The 20,157-nt window shown below is 45.4% G+C and overlaps 1 protein-coding gene across 5 annotated transcripts in view; it reads right to left on the reverse strand.

Annotated features, from left to right (window-relative positions):
- Positions 1 to 1,563: 1,563 nt before the first annotated feature.
- Positions 1,564 to 20,157, reverse strand: part of UNC13B (unc-13 homolog B) — a 353,350-nt gene continuing 334,756 nt past the window's right edge. For 3 of the 5 annotated variants that reach the window (XM_044002642.1, XM_044002633.1, XM_044002625.1), the window contains 15 exons: positions 15,439 to 15,565; positions 15,166 to 15,262; positions 14,703 to 14,846; positions 14,188 to 14,265; positions 13,437 to 13,514; positions 13,027 to 13,115; positions 12,633 to 12,785; positions 12,336 to 12,459; positions 12,088 to 12,144; positions 11,650 to 11,730; positions 9,701 to 9,848; positions 7,583 to 7,639; positions 3,777 to 3,869; positions 3,241 to 3,400; positions 1,564 to 3,096 (listed from right to left, as the gene is read on the reverse strand). In XM_044002642.1, the coding sequence (XP_043858577.1) occupies positions 2,811 to 3,096; positions 3,241 to 3,400; positions 3,777 to 3,869; positions 7,583 to 7,639; positions 9,701 to 9,848; positions 11,650 to 11,730; positions 12,088 to 12,144; positions 12,336 to 12,459; positions 12,633 to 12,785; positions 13,027 to 13,115; positions 13,437 to 13,514; positions 14,188 to 14,265; positions 14,703 to 14,846; positions 15,166 to 15,262; positions 15,439 to 15,565 (1,772 nt within the window). In that variant the 3' untranslated portion in view covers positions 1,564 to 2,810. Of the gene's footprint in view, positions 3,097 to 3,240; positions 3,401 to 3,776; positions 3,870 to 7,582; positions 7,640 to 9,700; positions 9,849 to 11,649; positions 11,731 to 12,087; positions 12,145 to 12,335; positions 12,460 to 12,632; positions 12,786 to 13,026; positions 13,116 to 13,436; positions 13,515 to 14,187; positions 14,266 to 14,702; positions 14,847 to 15,165; positions 15,263 to 15,438; positions 15,566 to 16,124; positions 16,219 to 20,157 lie in introns of those variants that run through there. The other 2 variants (XM_044002649.1, XM_044002658.1) reach the window with 2 other exon arrangements.

The raw sequence follows: 20,157 nt of genomic DNA on the forward strand, positions 1-20,157 counted from the left end.
TTAAGGTTGTCAGGACCCTTCTCGGGCTGGCAGTCGTCACTCACCGTCGCCTGCGACGTCTCCCAATTTCAACCCAAACCTAGCTCGGGGTTGGGACTCCCTGTGGCCCTCAACGTCTACTCAGAATTCCCACCCAAATCAGGCGCAGAGCGCAGGCGCAGCTTCTGACGGCCCCGCCCCTCATATCCCACACCTCTGGAGTCCCTCCCAAACCAGGCCCAGTGCGCAGGCGCGGCCTCCTCTGGCTCCGCCCCTCTCCTCTACGCCTCTGAATTTCCACCCGAACTAAGCTTGGCTTCCAGAGGCTTTATTCTCATCCCTCCAGGGAAGGCTACTGACACTTATTTAACTTCAAAGTCCTCGTTTCCTCATCTGTAAAATGGGGGTACTTCCAGAGAGTGTGGGGCAGTGGAAAGCCTCTGGTTTTACTAGCTGTGTGACTATGGGACAGTCGCTTAATCTCTGCTGGAATTATCTATATAATTGTTGCATCTTCCCTTACAAGGTAAGGTCTTTGAGGACAGGAACTCAGTCTCCTGGTATCCCCAGTGTCTTGCACACACTTGGTAAATGACAAATGATTGTTGAATGAATGTAGTATCTGCCCTATCCAAAAGTCAGATGCTGTTATGCTGGGAATCATCAGTCAGCAGGAGGCATAGAGATGAATCAGGTCTCAGGGAAGCATGAATCTTGCCTTTCAACAGTAAATTAGGTTCCCTTCTACTTCTGAGAATCCACAAGACTATTTGGTTCATTTTCCCCTAAAGGCTATGTTATTGTTGTTGTTGAGTCATTTTCCCACTCTTTATGACCCTATTTGGGGTTTTCTTGGCAAAGATACTGTAGTGATTTGCCATTTGCTTCTCCAGCTCATTTTACAGAGGAGGAAACAGACTTAAGTGACTTTCCCAGGGTCATACAGCTAGTCAGAGCTTCAGTTTGAAACCAGGTCCTCCCGATTCCCAAATCCAGTGCTGTATCCACTCCAGCAGTGGTGTCATACACAAATAGAAATGGCTCTCTGGGAAACATATTGATCTAGAAAACCACAAATTAACATCTAGGCTATATTATATTTTTATATATTTTTTTAAATATTTCCCAATTACACTTTAATCTAGTTCAGGCTGGAATGCCCACTAATCCAGTTTGGCACCTCTGCTCTACATCATACTGCTCCATCATACTCCATGGTTCCTTGATATTCTTCTAAAACTGGGAATCACAGCAGATGTTTGTGAGGAGGTTGTGTGTTTAGTCAGCACTGGAGCTGGAGGCAGAAAGGCCTCAACTTAAAAGTTGCCTCTCGAGCTAGCTTGGCCTTGGGTAAATTGTTTAACTTCCCCGTGTCTCAGTTTAGTATTCTGCAAAATGAGGGTGACAGTGATAGCGCCCACCTCATGAGGTTGTTGTGATGCTCAAATGAAATCTACAAAGTCCTTTGTAAATCTGAAATCGTTATACTGAGCTCCTGTTTGTCATTTAAAAATGAGTAGCCCACATAATTTCTGTGACATTTTTACACATTTTATCAAAAAACACCACACACAAAATGCTGCTAAAAGATAATTTATTAAAGACTACCCTATAATCTCCTGCAACAATGGCACATAGTATGATTAATGTTTAGTGTTTTGGGCAGTGTATCTGTGGACAACACCAAGTTCCCGAGAATCCTAGAAGCATGCCAGGGAAATCCAAGTCCTACGTCATATAACTGTACAAGTGGCTAAAGAAAGTCCATACCAAAAATAAAATAAAATAAAATAAATTCAAGAAGAGATCTACCTGCTGGCCGGGTAGGGGAATGGGGACTGATTAGTCCCACTTATCAGTGGGATATCACCATCTACAGAAGGCCTTTGGGGCAGGAAAACTCTTTCTGAATCCAACTCAGCTAGCCACTGACTTATCTCAGGGTCTAGCCCAGAAAGAAGAGTAGCCTTCCCCTCCTGATTATGTTGGCCTGCTTATGTTCATTCCCATTCATAGCAGCAACCCAGGTTGGGCCAACCCGCAGACATCGTCCCAGGCTCCTAAGCACCATGTGAATCTGATCTGATCGTGACACTAAAAAACTTCTGAAAACTGTGTTAAGGACCAGGGATAAAGGGCAACAGGACTTGCTCTTAGGCCAACGTCTGGCAGTGGGGGTATAACTCATCCCTGGCAAGTTCCAGTTCTTAGTGACATACTTTTGTCCATGGGGCTTGAAGCAGCAAGATGAAAGCAGCTACTGCTCAGGCACTTCAGCTCTTGGTGACATCCTCAGGGTTACCAAGGAGGTTTCCCTGGACTAGAGGTATCAGGCACATCTGTGGATTTAACCAACTACTGACCATTCCAGATCCCCCTACTTCTTCATACGCGTAGTGTGAGCACATTCAAAAGGGTGGTGGTGGGAAGAGAAGACATAAACAAGGAGGATGTGTGGGTAAGTGAGGGGTGAGAGTATGAGTGTATGTTGAGACGTCAATAGAGGGAAGGAATCCTTCAGGGATGGTTCTTGAGACCAACATATTCAGAGATTTTGATTTGTTTCTCATGGAAAATCTCTGGCTGGCTACCCCTGCAGCCTAATCCCCATGTCCCTGACTTGCTCTCCCTTTCTAAGTTCCTCCCTGTGAGAGGACTCTCCCGCCTAGAATTCCTCCTGAAAAATCAGACATCAACCTCTTGGCTACAGATGCTCAAAGGCTACTACCCAGCTAACTTCCATGAGCCTGGCAGGGAGAGGGATGGGAATTCGATGATGTGAAGGAAGGCAGGCATAGATGTGCAGGTTGGCACATGGGATGATAATGGACTCAACTCCCCTCCTCTGAGGAGCGAGACTCTGATTTGAGCTTCACAAACTCTCGAGCCACTTCATCATTGCTTCTCTGGGACAGGATCCGGAGAATAGTCAGGCCTGTTTCATCCATGTGGACTTTACGGCCCAGGGGGCACCAGCAGGCACAGCTACCTTTGGCTGCCATCTCCCTCAAAGGCATCACCGCAAGCCCCAGCACCCGGTCCTCACGTGCAAAGCAGTAGTCCTTCACACATACTTGAAGTTCATAGGCATCTGGTCCTTCTTCGTTCCCCAAAAGGCTGTAGGCACAGGAGGGTGGGGCCATGTTAGCTGGGGCAACTGAACTTCCCCACACAAATCACACTTCTCATAATTTCCTCATTACTACTCTTCCCCTCGCCCCAAGGATCTTCTTCCCCCCTTGAAAAATACTCCCCACTCACAAGTGAAATGTCTCGTTGTACTTGGGGGCCCAGTTGTTGCTCTTGGACTTGGTTGTAAACTTTCTTTTTCGGTCACTTTGGTGTGGGCCAACCATGGTCACCTCCACAAAGGGCCTGAACATGCCCGCTGTCTGCCATTTGAGGTCATTGGCAGCCACCACTACCCAAATGGAGAGAGCCCGATTAGAATCATATGAATACTTCCCCATAGTCCATGCAACACATGCCCCTCTCCTCCCCCTCTCCCACCCTTGCTATGCCTCAGATGGTGTTCCTCTTAGAGAAACAAGGGAAGACACTGTAGGACATTAGGTAGGGTTAGATACTGTGAATGCCTGTGCCTAGGAATCAAGAAAGGAGAGTTTATTCTGAAAGGAACCTAGGAAATTTGGTAGCTCAATGAAGATTCCATGAATGGAAAAGAGGAGGGACCCCTTTCATCATAACTTCCTCCTTTCCTCACATTTCTCACCAGGATTCTTGGACTTTGTCATTCCCCCCTCACTTCCCATGGATGTACCATTTGCCTTTCTCACCTTTCACTGTGACCTTGTGTTCCCCAGTCCCAGGATGTGTAAACAGGTCCACTTGGATGGAGACTTCTCCCACAGGATCATCCACACCTGACCCTGTGAATAGACACATAAGTCTCCCAAAGCTATCAGCTGGGGTTTTTGGGGCTGGGTTATCCCTGAACAAGATCATGATGCCTGGAAGCCCAGGGTGACAGAGGATCTACAGGCAGTCCCCTTCCCACCCAGCCCCAAAGCCAAGCAGCAATCATCTTGCAGCAGCCACTGGGGAGCATGTAATGCAGGAAAGGAAGGGAAAAGTGAAAGTAAGGCTGATAATGCAAATCCCTGTGTTCTCCTTGGTGATATCCCCCACCCCAGGAGGATAATTCCATGTGAATGTGGCTCCATTGTTGCCTGGTCAGGTCTCTCTGATTCACCAGGAGTTTCCTAGAATCTAGAATATACTTGGCTCCCAGGCTGCAGTATTCTCCCAAAGACACCACAGTAGAAGAACCTGCAGATTATGACCCCCTTCTGAAGGTAAGGCAGGGACACAAGAGTCTGGCTAGGCTGCAGAGATGGCTAGAAGGGGATTTTTCCATGGGACTGCAACAAGACATCTAGCAAGCACCACTCAGGATTATGAAATATTGAGCAAGACACTAAGAACACTGGGATAATAGGGAGGATTTTCATCACAACTGACAACTGAAGGCAAGATAGATTTGGAAAGGGTTAAGAAGATGATGTTTGAGAACCAAATTTGGAATTTCTATATCCCAGCTTAAAACACAGGAAGGGCAGGCCAGCAGGGAACCCAGCCCTAAGAAGAACTTTAAAAACACATTTGCCTGGAGTCTTGCAAATCTAACCAAAAGGACCTTCAACTGGAAAGGAAGGGATTAGGAGAAGACTGTTTATGTTCATTCACCAAGCTTTGTGGATATTAGCTACATTGTGCTAAGAAGAACATTAATAGAGGTGGATCCGGGAGGGATGGACACAAGTCAAAAGTCAAGAAAAGAGTCAACAATGACATGCATGGTCTCAGATGCCTATACATAAACACATAAAGTATAGGTAACAAGTAAGGTGAGCTACAAATCCTCACACAGAGGCAAATTTTCACCACAAAGGGTCACTAAGACTTGGTGGGATGGGACCCTTAGATGGAATGTGGCCTTGCAAGGGTCTATTGTACTCAAAAAGACCAGGGCAGATAAAGAGTGGCTGAGATGGAGTAGCACTAAATATTAAGACAAACTCATGTAGAGAAATCCAGGAACCAGAAAGGGGAAACAAGGTGGAAAGCATTTGGCTGAAGAACAATAAAGGTAAAAACAGAATTAACTGGATGGAAGGAAGAAATAAATGAAGAATTCGGGAAAGAGATCAGGAACTTGAAATAAAAACACGATGAGGTAGTGATAAGTGACTTTAATTTCTTGGTTTGTCCTAATAGTAATTTCAACCTCTCAAAAGATGGAAAAATGAATAATGGGGACAATTAATCTGGAGTTAATTCTCACAAACAAGGAACTAGTTGCTTAAAAAATGATGGGGGGGGGCAGCTAGGTGGCACAGTGGATAGAGCACCGGCCGTGGAGTCAGGAGTACCTGAGTTCAAATCTGACCTCAGACACTTAACACTTACTAGCTATGTGACCCTAGGCAAGTCACTTAACCCCAACTGCCTCACTTAAAAAAAAATGATGGGGACCTTGTAGGCAAGTGACCAACAGCATCTTGGAATTATTTGGGCATAATCTGACATGCATCCTCAATTTTTGGAGAACAGATTTTGAAACTTTCAGAGAAAGGGTGGGTAGGTAGGATAGCTTAAAATTCTCCAGAGGCATCAACCCAGAAAGCACAGGAAACTCAAGAATAAAATTCTGAAGACACAATGAGGAACCATTCTGAAGATATGAAGAAAAGCAATTCCCAGAGGAAAATTGTCTAGAGACAGTGCTATTGATTCATAAAGAATTCATGAACCATCTTAGATGGAAGCAGAAGAAAGGAATGAAGTAATACAAAAGTAAATACAGTCCTGTAAGAACAGAAGCAGGAGTACTACATCTCAGAATTATTAATAGTCACCAAAGAAACTAAGAACAACAAAAACAATTTTTGAACCAAGTTGGGGGGAGAGGAGGGAATGGGAGAGAGAAGGGAGGGAAGGAGTATCAAAAGCAAGGCCAGGACTGTTTCTTTTTAGAATGGGTGGAATGGTAACCAATGGTGAAAAAAAAGCAGAGCCTCTTATTGTCCTGTGTTTTCTGTAAGGAGGATGAGTGCTCTTTTTTTCTTTTTCTTTTCATATAACTTATTAATAGTGATAAATGATAGGCCAGAGAACGTGACTTAGATTCCTGGCAAAAAAAAAAAAAGATTATAGAATGTATTACCAAAAGTACAGTCAGTGAACATTGAGAAAAAAGAATCGGTAATCACCAAGAGCCACCAGGGGATCATCAAGAACAGGTTTTGATGGATTAAACTTATTTCCTCTTTTGATCAAGTTGATAGATAGATGAGGGGAAGGCTATAGATAGACACAGTTTACCTAGAATTTAGCAAAGCCTTGGCCTCTAGGGCATCTTCATAGGAAGAACAAAGATGTATACTAGACAACAGTATGATTGGTTGGATTCAGAGATAGTTGGATGGTTAAAGACCAAAGGTAGTCATTAATGGTTCGATATCAACTTGTAAGGAATTCTAAAACAGAGCTCAAGAATGTGTGCTTAGCCCTATGCAGCTTCTATCAATGATGTGAATAAAGGCATACATGGAATGCTTATTCCACATTTTCAGACAGTATTTGTGATTTGATAATACAAATAGACAGTGCTCTCATTCTATTTGTACACAGGAGGCTGAGCTAGGAGCAATCAGTGGAAATTGCAGAAAGGCATATTTAGGCTTGATATAAGTAAGAAATTCCTAAGAATTAAAGCCATCCCAAAGTCTGATGGGTCAACCTCTAGAGGTAGTGGGTCACCCCCTTCCTGAAGTCGAGCAAAGACTGGATGATCACTCCTCAGGTACATTATGGAAAGGATCATTTAGGTAATGGTTAGATGAGATATTTTCTGAGGTCTCTTAAAATGGAAATTCTGAATTGTTTTCATTTAGTCACTGTGCCACTGTGTGGCCAGACCTAAGAAGTGCATCCACTCTAGGATCTGTACTGGGACAACATGTACATTTGGCCCCATCTCTAATCAAGGACAGAAATCTTGCCTTCCTCAACTTGTTTTACAACGTTCTCCTGCTCCCAAAGACCCAGAACAAAAATATTTTAAAAAGTAATAACAGGGGGGCAGCTAGGTGGCGCAGTGGATAAAGTACCGGCCCTGGATTCAGGAATACCTGAGTTCAAATCCGGCCTCAGACACTTGACAGTTACTAGCTGTGTGATCCTGGGCAAGTCACTTAACCCCAATTACCCCGCAAAAAAGGGTAATAACAAATAAAAAACATAAAAGCTCAGGCATGCTCTAGAATTCCTTCTCCATCTTTGCTTCCAATTTAGAACACATAAACAGGAGAGGCTGCCTCTTGTAGCAGAGTCACCATCCTTAACTCTCTGTCTGTAACTCCAGGGCAAAACTATTGTTAAGTTTCTCCTGGGCTGCCAGAACATGTCCTATTTTCATGACACAGAACCAAGATTCTGAATCGTTTCATTCCACTGTCCCTCACTAGCACCCCACCACCACCCCTGGCACAAGCAGCACATTCCAGTTCACTGGGAAGAGGGAGAGGGAAAAGGAGAGGCCTGGCTGATGTTCTTGGGACCATGTCAGATAATAACATACCCTTTTCCGGCTGTATGTCCTCATTTGCAGTAAACCTAATACCCTTCCCATCATGCACTGGGTTAGCAAAGAAAAGTCAAGCGGTGTTGGCAGCAGCAGCAGAACAGAGAGAGAAGAGTAATTAGAAAGCAATCAGGTACACCAATCAGAGTAACTACTTAAAAAGGAAAAAATAGTCCTAGAAGTTAAGAGATTAGATGTCAGAGGTCCCCCATCAAAGACAGGATGTCATACAACAGAGATCAGATGATTGGTCAGATTGCAAGCAGCAGAGAATACAGAATAAAGAGGCAATGAATTTTACAGTGTAACTCTGGTTTCTTCATATGTAAAATATAGCATGGAGGATTGACTTGGCTGATTTCTAAGGACCCATATAAGTCTTCAGGGTCTCTGACTTTCTAGACCCTCAAGGGTTGGAGATATGGACAGAAACTACCATTTGAATAGGGCAGAAGTGAGAGGTATCTCTAACCCACTCAAGTTAGGGGAGAGGAGCTGACTCAGGGATCCATCTGGGAGTAAAGACTTGAGTCTCACAGCTAAAAGGTGGATAAGATGACAGAACTAGGACTATGGGACAAATCTCTTCCCCCTGCCAAGTTCTATAAAGGGAAGAGCTGGAATACAGGAAAACTTAAAAACAGGGCAGTGAGGGGGAGGTATTGCTGCCTTCACTTAACCAAGATGCAGAGGGTTATAGACTATATAGGTGACCTCTAGGGGGCCTGAGAGGGGAGTATGTGTTCTCTGTGCCTCCTCAGACATTCTCCTCCAGGTTTCTCATACCATCTCCTTCTATTAAGCCACTTTCTCTCCCCCTCCCTCTTCCCCTCCCCCTCCCCCTCCAATCCCTGACTCTTTCCCTTCTAGCTATACCCAAATGGCTCTGGCTAGTCACCAGAGTTCCTGTACACATCATCCTACCCCTCCCCACATGCCCATCACCATGGTTAGAATGTAGGCTTCTCTCCATCATTGCTTTCTTCAGGTCATTTCCCCATTCAAGAACCTGCAATGGCTCCCTATTCAGCAACCCATCAAACCTCAACTCAGCTGGACCTTCAAAATCTTATCCAAAATTCAAAGTTCTACTCCATACATGCATACACCTAAGTATGTATCAATACAAACATATACATCTCAATCCCTCAGCACAACCCTCTAGCTCTATACAGGCCAACTGCTTTATTTCCCCTCCCCTCAAGTTATTCAATTATACCTCTGGGCATCTTTAGTCTTAAAATGTCTTCTTCCCTTATTTTTTCCCCTCCAAAAGCAGTTAAAAATCTCCCCTCCTTTTCCCCTACTTCCCATGCTTTTCTGGATTCAGGCAAGCCAATCTCCTAACTTTTCTTTACTCAAGCCTTCAACACTCAGGGCTCTGAGTACACTTATTTTACTATTTTATAGAAGTTTCCCTTCATTCCCTACTCTTCCCCAGTCAGGCTATAAATACTCCAAGGGTTTCTCTCCCTTGAGTGTCCCTCTGAGGCTCCTGGGGGACAAAAAAATTGGGCACAGAAGTCAAAATATATCTGAAAGTTTGGTAGTAGTAAAAGATTCTGTTGATATTCTTGGAAAGTTTAGAGCTTGACTGAGGAATGAATAGAAGATAGGAAAAGACTTTTAGGAAATGAATGACAAATTCATTTCAGAAGCTCTGACTGTTAAGTCATGGAGCAGAGGATAAAATATAAGTATGGCTGAATTCAGGAAATTATGGAGAGTGGGGATTGAATTTTCAGGCTCTGATTCTCTAATCTGGCTGCAAGGAAGGGGATAAAGAGCCCTTAGGGGGCTAGTTCTATGACTTAGGGATTCTGGAGACACTGTGCCCTTCAAGGCATAGGAGACACTGAAGCTTCAGAGGGCAAAGGGCAAGTGTTGATGGGTTTGGGGTTGAGAATAAGGACCTTAGAGGTGAAGAACAAAGATAAGGGTATGAAACTATGAGCTGCAGGGAGGATAGGAAGTGGGATTGAGTCCCTAGGAACCACTGATATGTGGTGGGAGTGAGTGGAGATACTAAGTCCTTGGGGAAATGTGCGTGTGGATGGAGGCTGAGGTTGTGGCATATAAGGCAAAGGGGAGGGACACTTCCCTCGGAGGGCTCACCCTGGGCAGTCTGTGACCGCACAAAGGTCTTGATAAGTGTGTCTGTGGTCTGTGTGTAGAGGGACAAGGCGTAGCGTAGGGATTGCAGATCTGGGCTCTTCTCAAGAAACGTTTTCTTCAGTCCGTTGCCACCGGCATGAAAGTATTGCTGGAAGGGAACCATTATCATTATCATTATAGCTTCAGAAACACTAGATACAGGATCAATGGAAAGGGGTGAGGAATGAGGTTAGAAGAAGGAAGAGGAGAAATGGAACACAAGGCAGCACTTACTCCAGGATAATACCCGTAATCACAGAATCTTAAGGGGTAGAAGAGACCTTAGAGAGCACTCTGTCCAACAGGAATCCTCTCTGTAGCATCCAATACAAGCCAATAAGTATTTATTAAGTCCCTACCAGGAACAAAACTGTGACATATGTATATGTTCACAGATATGCGTGCATATTTGCATGTATGTATTACTTTTTTAAGGAGGGAGAGAACATTAACAACCAGCAGATTCAGGAAGGAATCTATCCCATAACACCTAAGCTCAGCCTTGATGGAAGATAGGAAGCAGAGATGAGGAAGGAGTACATTCCAATCATGGAGAACAAACAAAAGAAGCAAGGAAATAGGAGGATTTATGGAATAGAAAGAAGACCAGTTTGACTAGTGTGTGAAGTAAAGTGAAATAAGTCTGGAAAGGTAAGATGAAGCTAGATACAAAACCCTTTAAATTTGAAGACAGGAGTACATGTTTTATGCTAGTGGCAATAGGGAGCCACTGAAGGTTCTTGACATTAAGTAGTGACCTGACATTAAGAAGATTATACACACACAGACACACACACAGACGCTGATGCAATCATTAGGCAACTGGTGGCACAGTGGATAGAGAACTGGACCTGGAGTCAGGGAGACCTTAGTTCAAATGTGACCTCAGACATGTTTGCCTCAGTTTCTTCATCCAGAACTTAACTCTTAGGGTTGTTGTGAGGATCAAATGTGATAATATTTGTAAAGCGCTTAATAAAATGTCTGCCACATAGTGGCACTATACAAACGTTAGCATTATTATTAGCATTAGGATGTCTTTATTTTTTTTAATTTTTAAATTTTTAATTTTTTGTGGGGCAATGAGAGTTAAGTGACTTACCCAGGGTCATGAAGCTAGTAAGCTAGAGGATATCTTTAAAAGTTCACATATTAGAGGCGATAATATAGAGGCATATACCAACTAAAAGAATTAGGTGAACCAACGTTGCAGGAGGTACCTGGTTTTTACATGACAAAATTCTGACCAAAAGCTTAAATTAGGCCTTTGTAGAGATCTGAGGCAATATAATGTTTATAGGGATAATGGAAATCATCCCCTTGGCCCCAAATTCTTCTGCTTCAGAGAGCCAGATCTAGTGGATAGGGCAGGGACAAGTTATTCCTCATGTGCCCCTCCTATGACTTGTGGCATGCCTGGTGGAACGAGGGTGTGTGTATGAGAAAGGAGAGGGCATTCCTGATGTTTGCCAATTCCCCACTCCATTTTGCACATTCTCCTTTGGGTTTATCCACTGCCCCCAGAAGTCAGGAAAAAGCAACACAACCAACTAATATCTCTCCCCTTGAGGCAAGATCACTGGGACCTTGGGCCTCCTAGAAAGCATTTCTCAAATGAAGCTAGTACTAGAGGTTCCCAGGTGGGCGGCTCTTCATGCTACCATTAAAAGAGTGGAGGGGACTTTTTCTCCAGAAATCAGTCACCACTATAAGAGTTTATTATGTTTTGGTGAGATTTAGCTCTAACCAATTATTGATGTTGCTGTGAAACCAAGCTGCACAGTTGGGATAATGGGATATGGGGAGCTTCTGACTCAGTGGAGGCTAAACTGTTCTGGGCTGTGGGGGGAAGGAGGGAGTGAGTAAGGTGGGCCAAGTGGAGAGAAATCAGGAAGGGTCTTTCATCTCACCTTGATGGTATCCAACGCAAGGTCAAGGACAGCACACTGCTTTGGAGTGAGGTTCCGTGTCTCCTCCCGTACCATGTGGTCCTAGAATCCCAGACACAGGAAGACATGAGATCAGAAGTTAAGAGGAATGGCCACTCCCCACTCTCTGACAACATACAACTCCACGATAATCATCCTCTTTGTCCTCTTCAGTTTAGACCACTGAAAGCTCCCTCCTCTACTACTCCTGAATTTCAGCCTGTCTGGATTGCACCAAAAATGATCATCACTGTTATCTTCCTGGGAAGGGCCAATTGCCCAGGAAATGAACCATTCCCCTTGAGCCTCACAGTTAGGTAGAGAAGCTGCCACACTTAGTATCCACGATACCTTTCCCTACCCCACACCTCACCCTACATAGCCATCCTCACCTCTAAGCCCTAACCTGGAGCATCATACCTTGAGTTTGGAGAGTTGGCTCAGTTCTTTGGCAGCTGTGAAAATCAACTGGGGACCCTGAGCAGGGAGGAGAGGACAACAAAGATTAGTTTAAAAAAGCATACAGACTCCAACCATAGAAAATGGAATACCCTGGTCCTCTGAATGGTTACAGAAGGAACTCACTAAGATGAACTACGATGATGAATGGGGACTCATTCATGCTGTGGGTGTTTGTTTCACCAGCCATAAGCAGGGGCAGGCCTTACCGTCTGGTCTGTAAGTGGTGGCAGAACAATCGTTTTCTCCATCGTGTTCATCACCACCCTCCACAACTCCTTCAGCACACGTTTCAGCACCGTCTTCTCACATACTGTGGCAAAAAGTGTGAGGCTAGGGAAAGCCAGAGCATCAGGATAAGAATGGCAAGGACAGAGGACACGGCCAGGCTGCTCTCACCTCAGAATCCTCTCCCTTTATTGCCCCAAAGGTTTCTTTCCCTTGGTTTACTGGCCCCCACAGCCAATGCCCACTTTCCAGACAACTGCCTCAAACGCTGTACCCACTTGCTGTCCAGGAAGTCCATGAGAGGTCGGAGCACACTGTCTGCATCCTGAGCCACTGAGCCTCTGGCGTTGGGGGGCACGTTCCCTGGGCCTCGCACCTGACTCAGGATATCAGCCATTTGTCGAACGCACTCATCAATCCGTGTCTGAAAACTGAATACCCACTCTATAAAGCTCAGTCTCTACTCTGATCTGCCCCTTGGGGATTCCAGGGGAAAGTTCCACCCACTTTCTATTCCTCAAACTGCCCCAGGAACTTTGTCCTGGCCAGTTTGTTGCTTCCATAGTGATGGGTACTGAGTTCTTAATGTTTCCAACCACTAGGAGACAAGGCTACAAGATGCTTGGGATACAGGTAGAGACCACCCCAGGGTAGGTGGCCTGGACCACTCACCTGTTGCCAAATACTGTGCTGAGTTCATCTAGAACTGTGTTCAGTTTCACCTGAAGCTCTTTCAGGTTGTCTCCCGCTTCAGGATCTAACTACAAACACAGGACAGAGGCCCAGCTAAAGTCACATTTACTTCTTTTCCTTACTCACCCAGGAGGATCCTCCATCTCCCCAATTCAACCTTCCTAGTGCCTTCTTGTCTTCACTGCTACCTCAGTCCCTCCTCCCTCTGTCGCCTCCCCCCAAAAAACCCTCCCAACACCCAACTAACCACCCCAGCCCTTTACACCTTAGCTCTAGGCCAGGCATTCCCACCAGGTCAGGAGAGAACCCTCCCCCTACCCCAAAGCAGCATCCTATTTTTGGCCTATTGGGAAGGAATGGGAAGAGGCAGTCTACCCTTCAGGCCCTACCTCCTTGGCCCCCATGGCCTCGAACATCTTCTCCAGTTGCACTCTTAACTGCTGCACATTGTTCATTAGGATGCAAGGCTAAGGAAACAGGGCAGAACTGCTGAGACCCTCCCCATTCCCAGGCATTGGAGGACAAATGGGTCACTAGATTTGTAATCTCCTTGACTTTAGCTTCCCTAAAGCTCATAGTGGCCCGGCGAAGAGGTGGCAATGAAAACTGGTCTGGGTAATTCCTGTCTTAGTCTCAACCTTTCCAGGACCTTGTCTAGATGGGGAATTAGGAGAGAAACAAAGAATACCCTCATGCTTACTGCTTATAAACATCAGACAGAAATTCAGGTCAGGGTGAAATTATAATGAGAAGAAATGAGTGAAGACTCAGCTTCACAGTGGATAAGTGGGGACCACAGGGCTGGGATTTGAAATATAAGGGAGTCCCTGGCAAAAGGGTCAGGAGGCTTTTTTTGTTTGTTTTTTGGTGAGGCAATTGGGGTTAAGTGACTTGCCCAGGGTCACACAGCTAGTAAGTGTTAAGTGTCTGAGGCCAGATTTGAACTCAGGTCCACCTGAATCCAGGGCCAGTGCTCTATCCACTGTGCCACCTAGTTGCCCCAGGAGTATAATAAACAGCAGATGAGCAGATTGGCCATCAGTCCGGCCACATGACTCCCCCAGAACTCTGCTCTTTCCTTTGTAGGCCAAGCAATGACACCCCACCCAACCCCTGCCTTTGGAGGAGGCAGCCTCTTACCAGTTTCTCCTTGTCACAATAGGATGGGAAGCTCTTGGCCAGGATGTCTGCATATTGCATCAGCACCTTTCCAATGGTCTGGAGAGAGGAAAGAATGGGGGGGGGCAGGTAGAGAAGGAGGTGTCAGTTTTACTCTGGCCTGAGCCACAGGGCACATCCATAGAAATATTATCTAGCACTGCTTCCACCCAAAGGGCACAGCTATGGAGCCCCAACCACAAAGACTGATGGCAAGAGATGGAAAAAAATCTGTCTAGACCCTAGTTAGCAGCCCTGTAACAGTGTCCCACATCTATTTAGCTGAACTTTTAAGAACCTGTTAACCTCAGCACCAAGCATGAGTGAAAGGGAACAGACTTGGGGTCACTTCATATGATCATACCGTCGTAGGCCCCCCACCCTGCAGTCCCTTAGGGGACCACCAATATAGAGCTGAGACCTGACAAACAGGAAGCAGAAGGGCTGGCGTAAGACTGAAGACTGTGACTAGGGAAGGATTAGGGATGATGGATCACCTTGGCAAATCTCCGCATATAATGGGCAAGGATGCCAGGGTCTGGGCATTCCAACTTCCGAATGATTTCAAAACTCTGGTTGAGCTGTGTGAAGACGTCCACCACAGAGCAGGAGAAGAGCGCATGCTCCGATGTCTGCTGGAACTGAGGAGAGCCCCAGGCAGAGGATCATTTGCCACAGTCGTTGGGGCATGGAAGAGGAAAGAGGTGCCCCCCCCACTGTGGCTTCCATCATCCAAGGAAAATGACAAGTCATTTTTCCTGGACAGAGACCCCAGAAGAGGGTTTCATGGCCCCTCCATTCCTGTGATGATGCCTGCTGGATGATATAACCCCGATGCCTAAAGGCAAAGGCCTGAACAGTCACCACATCCAAGAGACTTTTGCCAAGTGGTCAGGCATTGGGCAGAGCCATCCAGCCCATCCCCTCCAAAGAGAGAAGCCCCATCCAAGGCTGACCTACCCCATCTTTCTTGTCTCTCTCCAGGGCACCGTGCAGGAACTCCAGGGACACGTCCTCATTCTCATCTAGCCACTGCAGCACAAACTGCTCAAACCACCTGCGGTAGGGACACGGAGACCAGTGAGGGAAGCTGACCCTATTCTCCTGGCTCCTTTACTGCCCCATCCCAATCCAAGCCTGGTCACCCTCTCCCCCTTCTCTCCCTGCAGGATGAGGACCTAAGTCCTCCTCCTCTTCCTTACCAACCCCCACCACTCCCGCTGCCTGACTCACGCTGGGTATTCAGGCACTTTCCCTTGGAGGACAGGCAGGTCACGAACATATTCATTGTGAAGCCACTTCACCTTGAAGTGCAGGTTCATGTAGTCAGCACTTTTACAGAGTCGGTTCTTCTCATGCTCTGAGGGAGACAAGGTTGAGGCCAATTGGTAGGGCCCATGGCTACCATGCTGTCTACTCTGAAAGTAATAGGCCCAGCCGGAGCATTCCAGAGAATGTTCCCAGAGACAAGGGAGCCCCATGGCCCTTTTCTGACAGTCTGCATATACACACATACATGTATACACATGCAGACACACACAAACACACACCCCTAGCACCCTCAATAGATGCTCTCTTCCGACTTGCACAGAGAGAAAAACTAACTGGGAAGACACTTTTAGTGAGCTCTCAATCAGGCTTTGGCATGCAATGCTACCTGACCTCTAGCAAGGTTGGGGTGGGTGGAATGGTGGTGGCTGCAGAGGAATTACCCAGCACTAGAGGGTGATCATGGACCAATGGAGCTTTCCTAAGTCCAACTACTTCTAGAAAGAGTTACCTTCAAGGGGCCCTCTCCTCAGCCTGTTCTAGAATATGTGAGTGAGCACATACACTGTGAATATATTAAAGACAGTTTCACAAAGACATCAAAGGCTAACACACAATTACATTGAGAACCGTGTTGAAAGGAGAGACACCTGAGAATCCAAGAGTGCCAACAGCCCAGGATAAGATGGGATATCCCAAAGCAAAGAGCCAGAAGATGAACGGAACTTCGAGATAAGCTTGAGGCTAAAAATGTATAAAATGGGGAGTCACTGCATGTGAGCTCCACAGAAAGCTATTTAATGTTGCAGAAAATGGGGATTAAGGTCTGCAATCTATGTGAAGAAGGAAAGCATCTCACTTTATCATCAGAGACCGCTTCTGTGCATGCCAAAACATACATTTACCACCTCCACATGCCCTGTGTGACCAGACAACCGAGAGCAGTGACTGTTCACAATACCTTCATTAGGAAGTCATGCATGTTTTGTTTGAGTGGCTGCATATTAATAATAGCTAATAAGTAATATTTCCATGGTGCCTTATGGTTTACAAAGGCTTTATTATCTATGGAGACAGCCATTACAATTAATCTTCTCTTCTTTTGACAATAAGTTGAACCTATTTAAAAAATAAACATGACCTGTACAAGGATTGCCATTTCATGTAAACTGGTAAAAAAATCTGAAAAGTAGGAGAGAAACATAAGTGAATAACAAACAGTGAAAGTCTGTGTGCTAGACTAGTATTTAGTTGCCAGCTGGGCTGCTCTTTCAGATCAATATTAATTGTCCAGCCATACTTACAGCTCATTTTCTGCAAAATTATGGCTCACATCTGTGAATGCACATCCTGATCAAAGTGGGCAAAGAGTGATGTTTTTTTAAGCCAGGCATTGTTTTCTGTGTATTATCATGAAGGTTTCCTTGTGCTCATTTTTTTTGGATCCTTGTTTGTTTTTGAAAGTTTCTCAGTTTCACTTTGAGACACTGGCCTATCTTGGAATATTGGCACATCTGATTTTCTGCTGTTTTCTTTTAACATAGTTCTCAGATCATCTGTTCTCTGGCCTTTCTGTATTGCTAAGAAATATGTATTTAACCCATTCATTCCACATACACCAACACACACACACACACACACACACACACACACACACACTCTCTCTCTCTCTCTCTCTCTCTCTCTCTCTCTCTCTCTCTCTCTCTCTCTCTCTCTCTCTCTGAGACAGATAAACAGATATACACACACACCCCTTATCTTTTAACACCAGCTTAGTCTAGTAAAGCAGTAGCCAGCTTGAAGCAGAATCTTATAGGCACAAGAAAGAAAGGCCTGAAGTTCCAAAGCCCTAAAATCTCAGGCGTTTGGGGCTACAGATCACTGAGAAGACTCTAGACTTGTTCCTGAGAAAGAATTAAGTCCTAATAAGGTAGTGTTATATCACCCAGTCACTCCCAAAACTGGTCCAAGAGGGGTAAGGATTGGATGCCCTTTGGAAGACCCCATTTCTTGTAGACCTGAGAATGAGGTTCTCCCTTCTCCGATCAAAGGAATACTGGCTATGGGGGCCCCAGCTGGTAGCTGCACTCCCCAGAGAAACAAATTCTCAGTGAGATGAAACCCCATGGGAGCATTGCTTGAGCCCATTTGTAGTGTCCTCCTCTCCTCTTAGAACACATGCCCCACATGCCCAGGAGAGGTCTAAATAGGGCCACTCTCCAGTCTGGCTCTCATCACTGGGCACAGCTGAAAGGATAGTCAGCTGGGGTACTGGGGAAAGGGTAGAGGGATACTTTGGGTGGTTGGGAGGAAGCAAAGGCAATACTAGATTGAGGTGAGCCCTAACCCTAGCTCCAGACCAAAGCCTGCCCTCATAGTCTAGGTGGCTCCTGTCCTGAGGGCTTCATTCTAACACAGTGCCAGGCAGTGCTATGAGCTCCTGAAGCCACACTTGGGGCCTTCACTATGCAGCAGTAGGAAGGAGAGGGAAGGGGATAAAATGAAAGCCTGCAAGACTAAAGGCAATGGGGCAGCAGCAACCAAAAGCTCTTACCACCCTGAAAGAGGACTTTGCGAATGCGAAAGACAGTAGGTCCTTGTGGCAGAGCAGAGACAACAGTGAGTAATGCAAAGAGCATGGTAGATAACAGAGTGGCTTCTTCAGGGGCCAACAATACCCACCCATGATATGCTTTGTTCCCCAATCCCTTCTTCCTTGCCCTCATCCAAGACGGGTAAGAATTGGATGACTTGTGGAAGGCCGTGTTTCTTTTGGGAGCTGAGAATGAGGCTCTTCCTTCTTAGGCCAAAGGAACACTGACCATGGGGCCCTGAAGCAATGGGGCACTACTCAGAGAATATTTGAGGAAACCAGTCTCTGCATTCTGTTCAGAACCTTGTTGGACGTAGGGAGCAGGACTTTCCCATTATTCTGAGATCCTAAATTCCCTACCTTTGCCTTCTCTCTGGTACCAAAGTCTTGATGTTCCTGCATTTATTTGCATATTTCTTGCCATTAAGATTGTCTTGGCTTAATCCGTTCCCTATTATACCCCGTGGCTTCTGTGGCTGAGCAGCCTCGTTTGAGAAGGTTAATAAAGGGTAAGTACTAAATATTGTTCATGCTTCTGCAAGTGGTCTGACAGTTTGGGGATCACCTAGGTCAACAGTGGTAAGAATTTACTCCCTTCTTCCTCCCATAGCCTTCTTGTGCTTTTCTTTCTGCACTATAATTAGCTTTGTGGCTTTGAGCAAGTGATTTCACCTCTTGGGGCCTCAGTTTTCTCATATTTTAAATGAAATAATTGGATTAAATAACCTCCCTAACGTCCCTTCTTCCTTTAACATTTCAGACAAGGCGTTTGGTCTGGTAGAAAGCACATCAGACCTTGAAGTCAGAAGGCTTGAGTTTGATTCTTAGCTCTGAACACAGTCAACTCTTATTTGTCTGAGCCTGAGTTTTTTATTCCTCAAAAGGTTTTTCAAATGCTAAGTATATATGAACTGTACTTAAGATGGTGATTATGATGTTGTGATCCTGTCTCCCTACTCATCTGCTCCCCCAGCTTTCCCTCTCATGTCTAGGCTAGACTACATCTCCATCCTTGGCCTCTAGGCTGAGCCTAAAGCCCACAGTCTGTTATTGGCTGTTTATTCCTCCCTGGATATTAAACACATGTAATGAACTGAAATGATCCACTTTCATTTCCAACTTCCCTTTTGACTGTAAGGAGCTTCACTATTCTTCCAGTCCCTCATCTGGGATGCCTCCCTTTCTTCTCAGCTTTTACATCCAATTACTCACCAAGCTCATGGTCATATAGCTGAGTGAGTGGTACAGTTCATATCTAAACCCCGAGCTTCTAAGAGTTCTTTCCATCCCACTGTGCTGCTCTGCCCCTAAACCTTTGTCCCTGTTATTTTTCCTGCTTTGGAATGCCCTCCCTTATCTCTCTACTACCTATTCTAATCCTACCAAACTTCTAAGCTTAGCTCAAACCCTGTCTCCATTAAAGCTTTTCTACTCACATTGATTTCCTCTTTCTTTATAGTACTGATAAACTTCAGCACGCTATGCAAACCCAGGTTCATAAAATCATCAATTTAGAACTGGAAGTACTCTCTGGGGCCATCTAATCCAATCCCATTCACTTTATAGATAAGGAAACTGAGGCCCAAAGGAGTGAAGAGCCTTGCCAGAGATCCTGCAGCTGGTGAAGCAGCATACCCTGGGTTCAGTGGCTCCAAATCCAGTGCTCCCATCATTGCATCAGAGCCTATGGGTCTCTCTCACCACCACCATTTATGTTGGGGCTTAAGCATATGGTGCCTCCCATTATTCTCTGTTTCACATGTCTTTGTCCTGTAGCGCTAAGTACCCTAAAGCTAACACTACATATTTTACAGAGGAACATAAGCTGGTTGAGGGTAGACACTGTTCATGTTTGGCTTTGCATCCCCAGGCACACACTGCCTTGCACACATGTGTGCCTTGCACACATGAGGTGTTTAATAAATGTCTGCTGAACTCTATTTTGAATTTTCTTTTCTCTTTAATAGCACTGAGCTTGGGACGTGGTTGTCTAGAAGACAATGTGTGTCTAAAGTAATGAGCCAATTTTCCCAGTGTGTGACTTGTGTAATCAGACTCATTACTTCAGGGCTGTATTATGTAAGTGTTCA

This window comes from Dromiciops gliroides, chromosome 1 (assembly GCF_019393635.1).
Source record: "Dromiciops gliroides isolate mDroGli1 chromosome 1, mDroGli1.pri, whole genome shotgun sequence".
In the NCBI taxonomy this organism is placed as follows: Eukaryota; Metazoa; Chordata; class Mammalia; order Microbiotheria; family Microbiotheriidae; genus Dromiciops; species Dromiciops gliroides.